The sequence below is a fragment of the Oratosquilla oratoria genome, chromosome 11, assembly GCF_046742065.1.
Source record: "Oratosquilla oratoria isolate Oo_2021 chromosome 11, ASM4674206v1, whole genome shotgun sequence".
In the NCBI taxonomy this organism is placed as follows: Eukaryota; Metazoa; Arthropoda; class Malacostraca; order Stomatopoda; family Squillidae; genus Oratosquilla; species Oratosquilla oratoria.
Window position 1 is genome coordinate 73,600,814 of NC_134787.1, and position 17,500 is coordinate 73,618,313.

Here is a 17,500-nt window from a genome sequence, read left to right on the forward strand (position 1 = left end):
ACTCCAATAGAGAGTGGACATAACTAAGGTTGGATCCACGTAGAACACAACTACCATGTAAATCATATACCTGGAAGAGTGAGATGGATTGGAGGTCTAGGAGAGTTGTTTGGTTGAGAAGGAAATGAAGAATAGATACATCCTATAATGGTGACTCTCATGTTGATGGACGTAAATACAGACGTACACGAATTTGCACACACACAGACACACTCACACATACAGAAACACACACACACACACACACACACACACACACACACACACACACACACACACACACACACACACACACACACACACACACACACACACACACACACACACACACACACACACACACACACACACACACACACACACAGAAACAGACATGCACATACACACACATACGCGCAGACTCTCTCTCTCTCTCACACACAGAAACACACACACACACACACACACACACACACACACACACACACACACACACACACACACACACACACACACACGCATACACACACACAAATACACACAAACACACAGAAACACACGCGCATGAGCCCTCCCTTGCACTTTCATTCCACCAGCATCCCACAATCTCGTATATGAGTCGAGTCTTCATATCCGATAGTTTTCCCCGTATTTCCTCCTTGGATTCCCTCCACACCGTATTACTCCATCTGCGTAGTGGTTCCGCTCCTTTCCCACTCCACCCCTTCCATACCTCCACGGTCTAGTAACCAGACTCTTCTCATTCCCTTAATGGTGTGGCTTAAATATCGCATTGTACGCGTACCTGCAAGTATTGGAAGAACCTTGAGGTCGTCATATTGATATCTGCCCCTTCGCTGCTAAAGAGCTGAATGGAATTGTCTGGAAATAGCCTAAATGTGATTCCCCTTCCACCCCTTTGGTACCTGGTAACTTTATGCGAGTTGTGTGCACATGAGGAATTAGGGCTTCAAGTTGTTATTCTTTTCTTTTAACAAACTCACAGTCGAAGGGACATGGAAAAGTTTAATAAGACCGTGTGATTTAACTTTAATCATTTTATCTTGCTTATTCTTTACAAGATTAGATGAAATGTAATTAATACCTTTGCTAACGAGGAGACACCACTGATATGATAGAACTGCATAGCGTCAGCCAAACTTCAACTAGAATCACATGGTATGGAATGAGGTACACCTTTTTAACTTTATATTTGTAAAGCTCTCTTAATCCATAAAATTATATTATAATTATATATTGTCAGATAATTTACATACTTAATGCATTTAATTAAAAACTTTGTGAACAATTACAGCGTCTATTGATTAGTTGATTAATTAATCCTTTTTAATGTGTAGGAGTCTTTCCTTAGAATTACACGAAACACATGACTGTAACATATGAGTAGCAATGAGCATTAATTGAGATAGTTTTAATAACTAATCTGCCCCTGAGAGGGTATTGCTTCACTGAATAGAATCATCTAGAAGAAATATGTAAGTCGTATGTATTACTGAAAAGGTTAAATTCCAGTGCTGACTTGAACTGCTTTGTCCTGGCTAATATCGAAAGGTTTTATTCACCTTAGAAAAGGTGAGACGTGATATTAGTTGACATATAAGTACTCTGTAAAGACACGAAGAGAGAGAGAGAGACAGAGAGATAAAGACAGACAGAAAGACATAGAGAAAGATAGCTAGCCAAACAAATAGATAGACAAATAGGCAGAAACTGACACACACACACACACACACACACACACACACACACACACACACACACACACACACACACACACACACACACACACACACACACACACACACACACACACACACACACACACACACACACACACACACACACACACACACACACACACACACACACACACACACACTCACACACACACAATATATATATATATATATATATATATATATATATATATATATATATATATATATATATATATATATATGTATATATATATTCGTAAATATATGCCTATTTTTCTATTAAGTGTATTATTTTTGTAGATCTGTTAAATGAAATAGACTTATTTAGCTAGAGGTGTCAAAACTTTTAGTGATTGTACAGTATTTGTTGTCCTTGGCAATACATATCTTAGATTTAAGTTTTGGTATCACCAAACGACTGTGTCAATTTGTGATCGATATGGAGGTGATGGGTGTTCGTGGGAATTGAAGTCCAGAGAGAAGTTAGTAGACAATGTATCACTGGGTTGAAAATGATTGACGAGTCTTTCATTATTCAATTTTTTTCACTTCTATAATCTGTCTTTCTTCTATCAATCCTATTTCTGTCTTCTCTTTTTTTTCATCTTTTCTTCTTTTTTCTTCTTCGTGATAAACTTTTCGTTGGTATTCTATTGGTATCAAAGGACCATGAAATGTCAACAAAAGTCTTACTGGGTAAAATATATATTCAAATTTTTTTTTATTCCATTTTTCGTTCTGTTTCCTGTTCTTTCAGAGTGATATTCATTAATTCTGACATTTTTTCTCAATATGCGTATACCAGATTTTTGTTGAAGACTTTTGAGCCAAAGCTGGAACTACAGATGGAACAAAATCATAATAAAGTATATTGAGAAGTTTAAAATTCGCTGCAACTTTCCACCAAAAACCAGCGCATCTCTGATTTTGTTCGCGTTTTTTTTTTTTTTTTTTACCAATTCCATTATTATCTTTTTCTTTGATTTTTAATCCTTTTTCCCCCTCTTTTGTGTTGGTGTTGTCGAATTAAAGCAATGCTCCTGTAATTTCATGATCTACTTAAAAGTTAATGTAGTTGTAAGTAATTTTAGCGGTTTAAGTTCAAGGATATCATGTCTGTTTTTGGGGTTCTTTTGTCAAATGAATGAAATATTATGAGCTTTCAACTAACTAGAAAATAGTGTCCATTCTGTCTCTGTCACTATTTCGTATCACATCTTCATTGCATATTCAACTTTATTTCCAGGCGATTTTATTGTATTATTGTAGTTACTCTTTTTATATTGTTGTCAGATGTATGTATGATTTTACGTTTGTAGAGTCACCTTTAATTGACCGATTATTGAATCACCGAAATACCTCATCAACTCATATGTGAATCATTTCATATATAGCTAATATATCAATTTGTTTGATAATAATTTCGATGAAAATTTGTTTATTTACGTACTATGTATTTGTTTATTCACCTTCATTTATATATATATATATATATATATATATATATATATATATATATGTATATGTATATATATATATATGTATATATATATATATATATGTATATATATATATATATATGTATGTATGTATGTATGTATGTATGTATGTATGCATATATTGCTTTTTTTAACTCACAAAGTTGAACGCATGTTTAATTTTTTTCTATATTTGTCTATTTATTTATATATTGTCAGCCTACCTCTACGTTTTAGTGCCACTTCACTCTTTGATCTACAGGGGCTGGGAGGGGGGGTCAGTTCTTTCGAGGGTCACCTTTTACTCAAATGACATCATATGCAGTTAACAAGACAAGATCTTTTATTGACGTCATCGTGGATAAAATTAGTTGTATTACCTCAACGAAAGACGCAACTTCTCTGCTTATTAATATCGTCTGCCCTTGAACAGATTAAATGTTCTGAATTATATAATCTGGCTTGATAAATAAGGCCCATGAAAAACTTTCACCATGAGAAGTGCAAATCCAGGTTCACCAAAATTGGTCATACATTTTTAAAACGTCTTCAGAGAAACATCTTCAGAACTAATATTTCTGAAAAAATACATAGTGTGAATATAGACAACGATAAGTAATAGAGAAGCAGACATTTTTTCCAATGATATTAATTAAAATATACAAAGTATACTAAAGCACTCTAGAGAGGGAGGGAAAAACTCCTTGACTATTTTTCACTTTATCTTACTTTTTTACTACTGCCAGTCTTTTTGTTCATAATCTTCATCACTTGAATCTATAGTTGTTGTTTTTTAGTACATTTTACACAATAGAAAACTTCTGCATGATATTTTTTACTATAGGGTTTACTGGCAGGTTAGCTGTAAAGCTTAGTAACAAAAAAATTATATTAAACCTGTCACTTATGTTCACAACTCGCTTATTATTTAGACAAGGCAATGCTATTCAGCCTAGAGACGCTCTTGCAACACGGAAATGTAAATATGATCTCTGAACGAGTTCAAAAAGTTTCGACCCAAATTAGTCAGGCAATTTCATTGAGCTGAAGAACGGAATTGAGACATATTGAAGATTCAATAGATTATGGACTAAGTTTGTCCCAAGTCTGATGAAGCCCCCCCCACCCCCACCCCACCACCACCATTTGCCAGTCATTCATTCGAATAAAGTTCTTAGGCGCGAGCAAAAGAATGAATAAATATTTAGATGAATACAGCAGCACAGTGACTCGTTTGGTCAAATGAAAAAAATGCGTGTAAAATATATACGAATCGAAAACCATTTACTCGCTCAAATACCATGACAAGCATTTAATATTTCCTTCTCATTAGGAACAGGCTATTCTGTGCAGCTGATGGAAAGATCTCCGGTTTGAAAGAGTAATCAATTGATACCCTCCGCTGAGTCGTGATATCAATCCTCTCAGTCATTGGAGCTCTTCTGGAAGAAGTCCAAATGATACGTCACCATATTGAAGCTGTTATGTAGAGTCATGAATCTTATGGGCTCTTCAGTAATAAAATCACCAGACAAGTCTACTTTTGGGAGGACATTCAGTAACCCTCTCAGTGACGATTTTTTCATTTCTGTTTTTTTTTTTTTATTGTACCTCGTTGACCTAAATATTCTTTTTTTTTTACTTGTCAGATTTGAACGAAAAATGGCTCAAAGACAAGATTCATGTTACAGTGTGCCAGAACTTCCTCCCAACATAGATTTAAAAGCATAAACTCGGTTGAGAACTTATGTATCATATAAGTGTCGAGAATGTTAAAGAAAGAAGGATGTTCTGGTAAAGTGATAGGTAACAGATATTTATTAAGACATTTAATTTATTTTTCTCTTAAGTTTTGACTCTTCTCCATCCTACGAAAGGATGGCTGAAATAGCAAAAATATTTTGATGCATTCAAATTTTCCAAATTGTAATCACTGTAAATACGTGTATTATATGAAAGAAATGTATGTGTGTGTGTGTGTGTGTGTGTGTGTGTGTGTGTGTGTGTGTGTGTGTGTGTGTGTGTGTGTGATTCACCATGGTCACCATGGTTTTGGATCACGTGTTGGACTCGTGATCGACAACTATTTCCCTCCCGGAAGAGAGCTCAGAGCTCGTATATGATTGATCTATGGGAAATGATGTGACTTTACACACACACACACACACACACACACACACACACACACACACACACACACACACACACACACACACACACACACACACACACACACACACACACACACACACACACACACACACACAACTCTCCGCCCACGAAAGTTGGAGTAACAATCCGCAGCGCACCGATACTGAAATTATTTCAGCCCTGGGCGGGATTCAAACCCGGACCTCCGTAGTGGCAGCCTGGAACTCCACCACTTCGCCACGAGTCGTGTGTGTGTGTGTGTGTGTGTGTGTGTGTGTGTGTGTGTGTGTGTGTGTGTGTGTGTGTGTGTGTGTGTGTGTGTGTGTGTGTGTGTGTGTGTGTGTGTGTGTGTGTGTGCGTGCGTTTATGTGTGTGTGTGTGTGTGTGTGTGTGTGTGTGTGTGTGTGTGTGTGTGTGTGTGTGTGTGTGTGTGTGTGTGTGTGTGTGCGTGTATGTATATGTGTGCATCTGCGTATGTTTGTGTGTGTGTATGGTTGCATTCTTTATGTATTTTTAAGATTGGCAAAAGGCCAAAAGAGTACAAAGATAAAATATTCGTAGTGGGATCGTTCCGGAAAAAAATACAAATGAATATCAATTCGAAGTCAGACACTGGTGTAAGGGAAACGTGATGAGATTTCCAACAAAGTTAGACAAGGGAAAGATGCTTGGAAGAATAGAGTTCCCAGACGTCCCACTGAAGGCAAAGAAATTACGTCGTCTAGCTGACCTTTGTAAAAAGTATGTATGCAGAAATGGGTTAAAACGCTTCAAAGGATCTATGTCTGTGCAGACTCTAAGGAGAGCAATCATGCGGATACCGAGTTCTGAGGAGTAGTGACCATAAAAGTCGCGAAAAAAAAAATGCAATACTGTGGTGGGTAGGGAGAGTTTCAAGTTTGTCTGTAAGACTATGGTAATTCATAATGACATATATTGGTGAGTATAGGAGAAATCACAGCTGTGAGCTAATGTAGGTTTCTTTTCCTAGCGTTTCCAACATATGTTCTTTCTCAGAAAGATACAGATAAAAGAAACATGTAATTCTTTAAGCAAACTATATATCGTGAAAGTTTTGTTCCATACTTTTATATGTATGTATGTATGTATGTATGTATGCATGTATGTATGTATGTATGTATGTATGTATGTATGTATGTATGTATGTATGTATGTATGTATGTATGTATGTATGTATGTATGCATGTATGTATGTATGTATGTATGTGTGTATGTATGTATGTATATACGTATGCATGTTCGTATGTATGTTCATATGTATATATGTATGTATGTATGTATGTATGTATGCATGTATGTATGTATGTATATATGTTCGTATGTATGTTCGTATGTATGTATGTATGCATGTATGTATGTATGTATGTACGTGCGTATGTATGTATGTATGTATGTATGTATGTATGTATGTATGTATGTATGTATGTATATATGTATGAATGTATATATGTAGGTATGTATGTTTGTATGCCTATATATATATAATATATATATATATATATATATATGTATATATATATATATATATATATACATATATATATAAACAATGTATATATATACATATATATATATATATATATATATATATATATATATACTGTATATATATACATATATATATGTATATATATATATATATATATATATATGCATTCATTTATGCATGTATGCATGTATGTATTTATGTATGTATGTATGTATGTATGTATGTATGTATGTATGTATGTATGTAGGTATGTATGTTTGTATATATTTATGTATATATATATATATATGTATACTTTTATATACATATATATATATATATTATATATATATATATATATATATATATATATGCATGCATTGTTAAAATCGACAGCGTTAGTGAGGTTGTTGATCTTCTTGTGAGTATTCTCCAGTTTTCTAACCAATATTCTGCCATTTAGAGGGTGGGCATAGACCAAGTTGCCAAAATGATTCATTTATTTCAACGTTTCGTCTAACAAAGAGACATCTTCAGGAAATTCTGTAACATAGATAATAATGACGTACAGAAATATAGAAAACAACATGTAAATCTAACCAATTATACAAATATAGAAGCAAATATCAATAAATGCGCAAATTCACACAAAATATACACTATACATGGGCTGATGTATAGTGTTTATTTTGTGTGAATTTGCGCATTTATTAATATTTGCTTCTATATTTGTATAATTGGTTAGATTTACATGTTGTTTTCTATATTTCTGTAAGTCATTATTATCTATGTTACAGAATTTCCTGAAGATGTCTCTTTGTTAGACGAAACGTTGAAATAAATGAATCATTTTGGCAACTTGGTCTATGCCCACCCTCTAAATGGCAGAATATTGGTTAGAAAACTGGAGAATACTCACAAGAAGATCAACAACCTCACTAACGCTGTCGATTTTAACAATGCATGCATACAAGAGAATCTGCTCCCCAGATATTCATATATATATATATATATATATTATGGGAGAAAGCATACGCTGGACTCGACGTTCGTCAATTTATTCCGACGTTTCGAACCCTGTCCGGGGTTCGTCTTCAGGGTAATACAGTGGTAGCAATGGAAATGTACATAAATAAGGGGAATTTGGTACACTGGGACAGGTCTCCACAGTAACCGTTACAATCCGACGCAGTTAAACCTAAATCAAAAACACAAATGAGAAACAAATATAAATAAAACTATAAAATAACAGGTGCAATACTTCCTTGAAAACATTCACCGAGTTTACCATAGAAAAATATGTAATATATATATATAAAGAAAATATAGTGAAAGTTGTAAGGATTCACCCCGCTACCGATGGGTCGCACCACTGTGCACTCCCGTGGAACAAATGTCCCGCGTAGCATGTATATCACGAATAAAAGAAATTGGAACAAGAACACAAAATCCATCAATATCATAAACATACAAAAAGGAAGAGTACACATTGAAATAAATAAGAAAAGCAGTATGAAAAAATGCCCCCCAAGATTGGGCATAAAGGCTGTACGACGTGGCATGCCACAACGGTACGCGGAACAAAAGTCACGTAACGCATGCCACCACCGTTAGTAAATTTCATAAATAAATAAAATTACATACATAAAAATGAAAATAAAATGGAATGATACAAAACACATCAAGAAACACACTACCGTCATGTCGAAACAAAAACAAATAAAACACACAACGTAACATATTAAGAAGTAAGCTTCTTCTCCAGCCTATCCTTCGCCCCCTTATAAATTGGGTTTAAAGTGATGCACCTATTGACACTATTATCATCACTTGACCAAGCTTCCAAGAATAACCTGGTGCTTTTTCCACTACCTCCGTATTTCACTTCCGCGTTTTGCCAGTCCATTTCGTGTCCCGTTTCCTCGCAGTGTCTTGAGACGGCCGAACTCATGTCCTTTCTACTAACAGCCCTCTGGTGTTCTATCAGTCTTGTCGCCAATTTCTTGCTCGTTTCCCCAACATAATGTGTCTCGCAGTCCTTGCACCTAATATCGTAAACCACCCCTATTCGGTCCGTTTGGCTCACAGTGTCCTTAATTTTGGTCAGGGCCCTATGTAGAGTGTTCCTCGGTTTGTGTGCTATTTCAACACCGTGTTTCCTTAGCAGTCTGGCCGCTACCTCAGAAGCCCCTTTCAAGTAAGGGACCGTGACCCGCGTCGCGTCCGGTCGTCTGTCGACCATCCTTCCCCTCTGTTGTCGTGCCGTCCACCTTTTTACCACCGAATTCGGGTAGCCGTTGTCCCTAAATACCTTCTTCAGATGACTCCTCTCCTTCTTCTTGCTATCTTCCGTGGAACACACCTTTTCCACCCTAGACCACAGAGTCTTAATCACACTTATTTTGTGGGTGGCCGGATGACAGCTGCCATAGTCCAGAAGTCGGTCTGTATGGGTGTCCTTTCTATAAACCCCCGTCATCAGTGTGGACCCGCTTCTCGTCACCATGACATCCAGGAATGGCAATTGGCCGTTCTCCTCTTTCTCCATCTCGAACTGGATGGCTTCATTCTTTGTATTCAGTCGCTCGAAGAAAGGTCCCACGTCTTCTTTATTCATAACGACAAAAACGTCATCCACGTACCTTACCCATAACTTCAATGAAGGTGGCGCATCCTCCAATACCTCCTCCTCGTAGCGCTGCATGGCCATTTCCGCCAAAACCACCGAGATTGGAGAGCCCATAGGCGTCCCAACCTTTTGATGAAATATTTTGTCCCTGAACTTGAAAAAGGTTGAGTCCAAACACAAATCGACCAGTCCCATCAATTCCTTAGCCGTCAGTTTTGACTTATCTAGGAATTCGAGGTTACTCTCCATCGTTGACATAGCAGCCTGCCTTATTAGACCCTGTGGTAATGACGTGAACATGGCTTTGACATCAAACGACACCAAGCAATCATCCTCCCCCAAGCTGACTCCTCTAAGTCTCTCTACGAAGTCCGCCGAGTTGCTAAGCATCCTCTCTGAGCTTTCCACTAGCGGCCTCAGACGTTTGGCCAAATCCCTCGCCAAGTTGTAAGTAGGCGAGCCCCTGAAAGCAATAATGGGTCTTAGGGGTACCCCTTCTTTATGCACCTTGGGAAGTCCATAAAACTTGGGGATCGTAGAGTCCCCTGGCCTCATCCTGGTCCATTCCCGTTCCGTGATTAACCTCACCTCTTTTAATTTCTTCAATTCTCCCTCCACCTTCCTCTGCAACTTGGCAGTGGGGTCTGCTAGTACTACTTCGTAAGTGTTCATGTCCTGAAGTAGTGTCGTGGCCTTACCTTCATAGTCGCTCTTGTCCATAACCACCGTCGATCTGCCTTTGTCACTCGACAGTATCACTATGGACCGGTCTCGTCTTAAGCCTGTCAAAGCCTTGGTCTCCTCCGTAGTGAGATTATGTCCCCGCACTGGTCTCCCCAGTGCTCCCACTATGCGCATCCTTGTGTCCTGTTTACCTTCCTCACTGCACGTCATCAAGTTGACTCCCGTTTCCACCGCAGCCAGGAATTCCTCTTCTCTCACACCTCCTTGCATGTTGAAGTTCAAACCCTTAGACAGGACCTTGGTCTCGGGTCCACTGAGTGGTCTACTCGAGAGGTTACTAACCCACCTTTCCGGCTCCTGCCGCCTAGTGTCTAATAATCTATCCAATTTGCGATCCAAGACTGTCCGCTTGGCTCCAGCCTTCGATCTACTAAGGCTGGTAATTTTAGCTGTAACCTCAACTAACACACCTTGATCCAAGGACTGACCGAGTAGACGTCGGTGTTCTTCGATCTCCAAACCCAGCCGGTGTAAAGTTCCGTGATGATGGTCCAAAGCACATTTGAGCAGTCTGCGACCACAAGACTCTAAAACCTCCCTAGCTCGTTTGCTGTTTACCGGAGATTTAATCCTAGCAAAGTTGGGTAACACTTTCCGATTGCGACATATAGTGCAAAAACGTAGCTGCTCTCGCACTAAGCTCCTCTTGATTTCCTTGGCTTCCCACTTCCTGACTATGTTGAGTACCTCAACGCCATAAGCCTGTCCAATATTCGTAAATAGCTGGAGTCCAGGAACCATTATTATGGGAGAAAGCATACGCTGGACTCGACGTTCGTCAATTTATTCCGACGTTTCGAACCCTGTCCGGGGTTCGTCTTCAGGGTAATACAGTGGTAGCAATGGAAATGTACATAAAAAAGGGGAATTTGGTACACTGGGACAGGTCTCCACAGTAACCGTTACAATCCGACGCAGTTAAACCAAATCAAAAACACAAATGAGAAACAAATATAAATAAAACTATAAAATAACAGGTGCAATACTTCCTTGAAAACATTCACCGAGTTTACCATAGAAAAATATGTAATATATATATATAAAGAAAATATAGTGAAAGTTGTAAGGATTCACCCCGCTACCGATGGGTCGCACCACTGTGCACTCCCGTGGAACAAATGTCCCGCGTAGCATGTATATCACGAATAAAAGAAATTGGAACAAGAACACAAAATCCATCAATATCATAAACATACAAAAAGGAAGAGTACACATTGAAATAAATAAGAAAAGCAGTATGAAAAAATGCCCCCCAAGATTGGGCATAAAGGCTGTACGACGTGGCATGCCACAACGGTACGCGGAACAAAAGTCACGTAACGCATGCCACCACCGTTAGTAAATTTCATAAATAAATAAAATTACATACATAAAAATGAAAATAAAATGGAATGATACAAAACACATCAAGAAACACACTACCGTCATGTCGAAACAAAAACAAATAAAACACACAACGTAACATATTAAGAAGTAAGCTTCTTCTCCAGCCTATCCTTCGCCCCCTTATAAATTGGGTTTAAAGTGATGCACCTATTGACACTATTATCATCACTTGACCAAGCTTCCAAGAATAACCTGGTGCTTTTTCCACTACCTCCGTATTTCACTTCCGCGTTTTGCCAGTCCATTTCGTGTCCCGTTTCCTCGCAGTGTCTTGAGACGGCCGAACTCATGTCCTTTCTACTAACAGCCCTCTGGTGTTCTATCAGTCTTGTCGCCAATTTCTTGCTCGTTTCCCCAACATAATGTGTCTCGCAGTCCTTGCACCTAATATCGTAAACCACCCCTATTCGGTCCGTTTGGCTCACAGTGTCCTTAATTTTGGTCAGGGCCCTATGTAGAGTGTTCCTCGGTTTGTGTGCTATTTCAACACCGTGTTTCCTTAGCAGTCTGGCCGCTACCTCAGAAGCCCCTTTCAAGTAAGGGACCGTGACCCGCGTCGCGTCCGGTCGTCTGTCGTCCATCCTTCCCCTCTGTTGTCGTGCCGTCCACCTTTTTACCACCGAATTCGGGTAGCCGTTGTCCCTAAATACCTTCTTCAGATGACTCCTCTCCTTCTTCTTGCTATCTTCCGTGGAACACACCTTTTCCACCCTAGACCACAGAGTCTTAATCACACTTCTTTTGTGGGTAGCCGGATGACAGCTGCCATAGTCCAGAAGTCGGTCTGTATGGGTGTCCTTTCTATAAACCCCCGTCATCAGTGTGGACCCGCTTCTCGTCACCATGACATCCAGGAATGGCAATTGGCCGTTCTCCTCTTTCTCCATCTCGAACTGGATGGCTTCATTCTTTGTATATGTGTGTGTGTGTGTGTGTGTGTGTGTGTGTGTGTGTGTGTACACATTAAAACCCACTCTTGATTGGATTTAAGAAAGAAAAAATAACGTTATTTCCTTTCTTTTCTTAAATCCAATCAACATTTATTAATGTGTTACGACATTACTAGACAGTTATTTATATATATATATATATATATAAATATATATATGTATATATATATATATATATATATATATATATATATATATATATATATATATATATATATGCGGAAAAACCACCATCAGTTTTTCTTTTTCCTTGGTGGTTTTTCCGCATATTTAGAATCACGAGTTTATGTGATTTCTCATGCATATATATGTATATATATATATATATATATATATATAAATATATATATGTATTTGTGTATGCGTGTATGTATGTATGTATGTATGTATGTATGTATGTATGTATTTATGTATGTATGTATGTACGTATGTATGCATGTATGTATGTATGAATGTATGTATGCATTCAGTCAATAGATTGAAGGATTGGGATTCAATACCTACCATTTCAATATATTCTTGATATATGTACGTATATGTTGCAACCTCGTCAACATAAATGAATTTTTTTTTTAGTTTTAATCTGCACTTTATGTATCTTCAAAGAACTTACTATGTAATTAAAAAGTGTAGATTAGCTGGCTTTTCCAGATTCCTGGTGTTTTTATCATAAATCGACTTGAAGAACTCTTTAAAGGCGACAATATATATATATATATATATATATATATATATATATATATATATATATATATATATACATATATATATATATATTTTTTTTTTCTTCAATTTTTACCTATAGCATCTCTAAATTAAAGACATCTTGTGTGATGATCAAAGCATCGGCTAAACTAGCCTAGGGAAGGATCACTGTTAATTCCAAATATCTATATATGTTGAAAAGGTTAGTGGATTATATTTTTATTATTATTTCAACTTGTATATTCGTAGATCTAGGAAATCCAGTTTGCATGTCTGAACCCTTATCATTTTGCCCTTCCTTCTACTTTGATCGGATCTTCAGGACATCCATCCAATTCCCGGTTGTTGTTAGGCTAGATAAAGACTTTTTTTCATCATGAGTCCCTTGCTTCTGCCACTGGTGTGGGTGTTTGGTGATAGAATGGTATTGGGATGGTGTTGTGGATGTATTGATATGGGATAAAGTTCTGGTGGTTCAAAAACGTGATGTCGAGCTGGTTTCAAACAGATTGAGAAAGAGAGTGAAAGACGGGAGTGGGGAGAAGAAGATATCGAGAGAGGCAGACGGGAAGAGAAGAGGAATGACATAATAAGATAGATATTTGTTTTTAAACTCTCCACATGACGTTCTTTCCCTAAGCTGAATAAGACAACTTAATATTAGCCAGAAAAATATCAAAAAAGGTTCCATTTTAGCAACGGGGTTAAACTTACCACTGTAGCAAAGAAACTAGTATACTGTCATAGGGCCGTTTTTCTAGAATTTTCTATCCGTGAGCTCCCATCTACCTGAAAGAATGTCGACATTAAAAAAAAAAAAAAATCCTTACGATAAATAATCAATCGAGAGCTTTAGAAATATTTGTATTGTGCTCCTCCATCCAGCCAAGGAATTCTGTATTGTCAATCGAAATAATGTCCATGATGCAGAAGTCAATGTTGACGATATTCAGTTAAACGATGATTATCAAACACCATTCGGAACGGTGGAGTCCTATGAGCTAAATAACATCCTTTGGAATTAGCAATATTAAAGTCTGCATTAGATATCGTCTAATTAAAAATCTCATTGACGTGTCCTTGACAACCTCTTTATGGTGTCGTTTGTACTTAACCAGAATAAAATTTATAGTGATACTATACTGATGGATCTATTACTGTGCGCATGGGTATCCTTATACTAAATAATTCTATCTTCAGTAAGAAGAGAATATACGTGACTTATATCTCACAGCAAAGTGCCATAAAAAGGTCTCTTTATTGGAAAGAAAAATCAAAAGCAATAAGACTTGAATATTTGTCTTAGTTTGCATTGAAACATTGAAACACCATATTGTGAGATTCCTAATTGGATAACCCCAATAAGGGACACTAATTACAATGTGTATTCTACTCAATTGTTAATGATCATTATAAAACTTATTGGACACGATGAGATAGAATGAAATATAATCGGAATGGTATGTTCGTAGGTTATTGCAAATGATTATGATGATGGTGATGATGATGATGATGATGATAACAATAACAATGATAATTATATTTAGTTTATTGGAAAGGTAATGTACTTGGTATTTGTTTTCTAATGTCTTGACTATTTGTAATAAAAACTACAGCAGTAACAATAACAATTATATTAATGATACTTGTAAAAGCAACATGATAATCAATTACTTATTTTTCTGATGTCATGGCTTTTTTGTTATATACAATTGTTCTTTTGGTTTTCGTAGTCCCTTCACCTGAATTTAGAGAAAAGGGAAAGGTATTTGCATACACATTACCAATTCCATGCCGAAAGAGGGCTAGGCAAGTGAATGAAAGTATCTGGTGACAAAGGAATTCAAAGGATAAGTACCCTTTGGTACGTATGATTTATATGAGGTCTGATTGTGGGGGAAAAGGGGGTGCAGATTGAGCAAAACATTAATTCAGTTAAAAAAAAAAATTCTAGTACTGATGTAACTTTGACAACTTTATTCATATTTGTTAGCACCTTTCTTCAGTTAAAGAGTTAAAAAAAATGAAATCAGAATTTGGCTCTTGTTTTCCATATCTCTTGGCCGGTACAGCTGAGTATGTCCTTGTTTATTGCTCTCTTATGCTCTGAACGTGGTGCGCGGGGAGTTTTTGGAATGTGTTTTGCAGTGCAGTGGTTTCCGGGGAATGGGAATGTTGATGTTATTTCTCTCTCTCTCTCTCTCTCTCTCTCTCTCTCTCTCTCTCTCTCTCTCTCTCTCTCTCTCTCTCTCTCTCTCTCTCTCTCTCTCTCTCTCTATCTCTCTCTTTCTCTCTCTCCTTCTCTCTTTTTCTCTCCTCTCTCCTTCTCTCTCTCTCTCTCTCTCTCTCTCTCTCTCTCTCTCTCTCTCTCTCTCTCTCTCTCTCTCTCTCTCTCTCTCTCTCTCTATGTATGTATGTATGTATGTATGTATGTATGTATGTATGTATGTATGTATGTATGTATGTATGTATGTATGTATGTATGTATGTATGTATGTATGAATATATGTATGTATGCATGTATGTGTGTATGTATGTATGTATTATGTATGTATCTCTTTGTCTTTATCAATATCTGTCTCTCTCACTTTCTGCCTGTCTGCTCATGTTGGTTTGTGGCTTGTTAGCATATTGATCTAAATAGAAAAATGAATAGAGAAGGATATAGCCGACCAAGGTAATTGGTGTATTCAAAGGTTATTGCATGCTACATATTTCAAGGGATCAACAACCAATTAGAGAAAGCCGAAGAAGAATGTTAAGAAGCAGGATCTATGAAACACTGATAGAAATTCAACCATTTCAGTGAAAGAATGTCCCCTTGGAAAAAAAAAAGTCTTGCATTAACCAAAACAAAATAATTCGAGTTTGACATCGTGGCAAGAGAATTAAATTTCTAAAAAGTAAAAATGTTGAGAGCCGTCATAGCCCACACCTCCTTTCACCTTCATGGACCCGGTCTCCTCATAGACCAGGAAGGTCCCAGCTTTTCTTCTACTGGTTCAGACAGTTTGGATGTACTAAGAGAAAACAATGAATGCATAAGCATGTAAATAGATTTACAAATAGAATAAAAGAGAATTAAAGAGAAAATAAGTAAATGTATATATATATATATATATATATATATATATATATATATATATATGAATAGCTAAAATGAATGAATAGATTAATAAATAATGAATAGATTAATGAATAAAAGTGATGGATTAATGAATAAACGAGTAAATAAATTAATGAATAATAATTTTTGTCGCCTTCTACGACTCAAGTAGGAACACTCGGTGGCAGTATTCGTTCTTCCCTACAACAGGGTTTGGCGAAAAAGGAAATGAATATTCAGAGAAGTGGTACAGAACAGTATTAAAAGTGGGGGAAAAGCATAACCAAGGAACAGTCGCAGTATGATAAAGTAGCACAATTTCTCTATGAATAGAGGTTTCCTCTTTCACAGACAAAATTATATGTGGCTTTGGTCCGTAGGGCCACCCATATAGATCCTAAAGTATCAGCTGTATGATACTAAGCAGCTTTTAACCTCACAATAAGATGCAGCAAATACCCCAAACGGGGAAATAATAATTCAAATAGTTTGAATAATAAATCAAAAGATAATGAATAAACAATTGAATAAATGAATAGATAAATCAGTAAATGAATATATAGATAAATGACTTAATATATAAATTAATAGATAAAGAAATCTATAGACCAATAAACAGATAGGTGAATAGATAAGTAAATAGATAAATAGAAAATAAGAAATTAAAGGTAAACATAAAATTTAAGAAATATATGATAAATATATGAAAAAAATCAATAGCAATATCAATAACTATATAAACAAATTCCAAAATAATCTAAATATTTGACTAAAAGAGCCTTCACCTACAAGACATCACTTGGTGGCCACCAGAATGAAATATCCGAAGAGAATCTGTGGAGAGAAGGGTCATGGAGAAATCGTGTCTTATCGCCAGAGTGTGAGGAGCAAATTCCAAGAGAGATGAGTAGGATGAAAAAGACGGAGGTAGAAGAAGAGAAAGAGAAGGGGAAGAGAGATAATTACGAACTAAGAAGTGTAAAGACAAGAAAATATAAAGAAAATCTTAAAAAATAGAACAATAAAACTGAATGAAACGGAGAAAGGAATATTGAGAAGAAAATAAAAATAGAGATAATCAGTAAGGAGGAAATAAGATGGAATGATAAAAATATTGAATGATAAAATACAAAACCTGATTAAA

The 17,500-nt window shown here is 36.6% G+C and overlaps 1 protein-coding gene across 1 annotated transcript in view; it reads right to left on the minus strand.

Annotated features, from left to right (window-relative positions):
* Nucleotides 1-17,500, minus strand: part of LOC143030095 (uncharacterized) — a 29,182-nt gene that overhangs the window by 9,658 nt on the left and 2,024 nt on the right. Inside the window, exons 3-6 of the mRNA XM_076193296.1 lie at nucleotides 16,196-16,247; nucleotides 9,592-10,932; nucleotides 785-847; nucleotides 1-70 (exon numbers count right to left, since the gene is read on the minus strand). The exon at nucleotides 1-70 is cut by the window's left edge and continues 66 nt beyond it. Of these exons, the coding sequence (XP_076049411.1) occupies nucleotides 1-70; nucleotides 785-847; nucleotides 9,592-10,932; nucleotides 16,196-16,247 (1,526 nt within the window). The remainder of the gene's footprint in view (nucleotides 71-784; nucleotides 848-9,591; nucleotides 10,933-16,195; nucleotides 16,248-17,500) is intronic.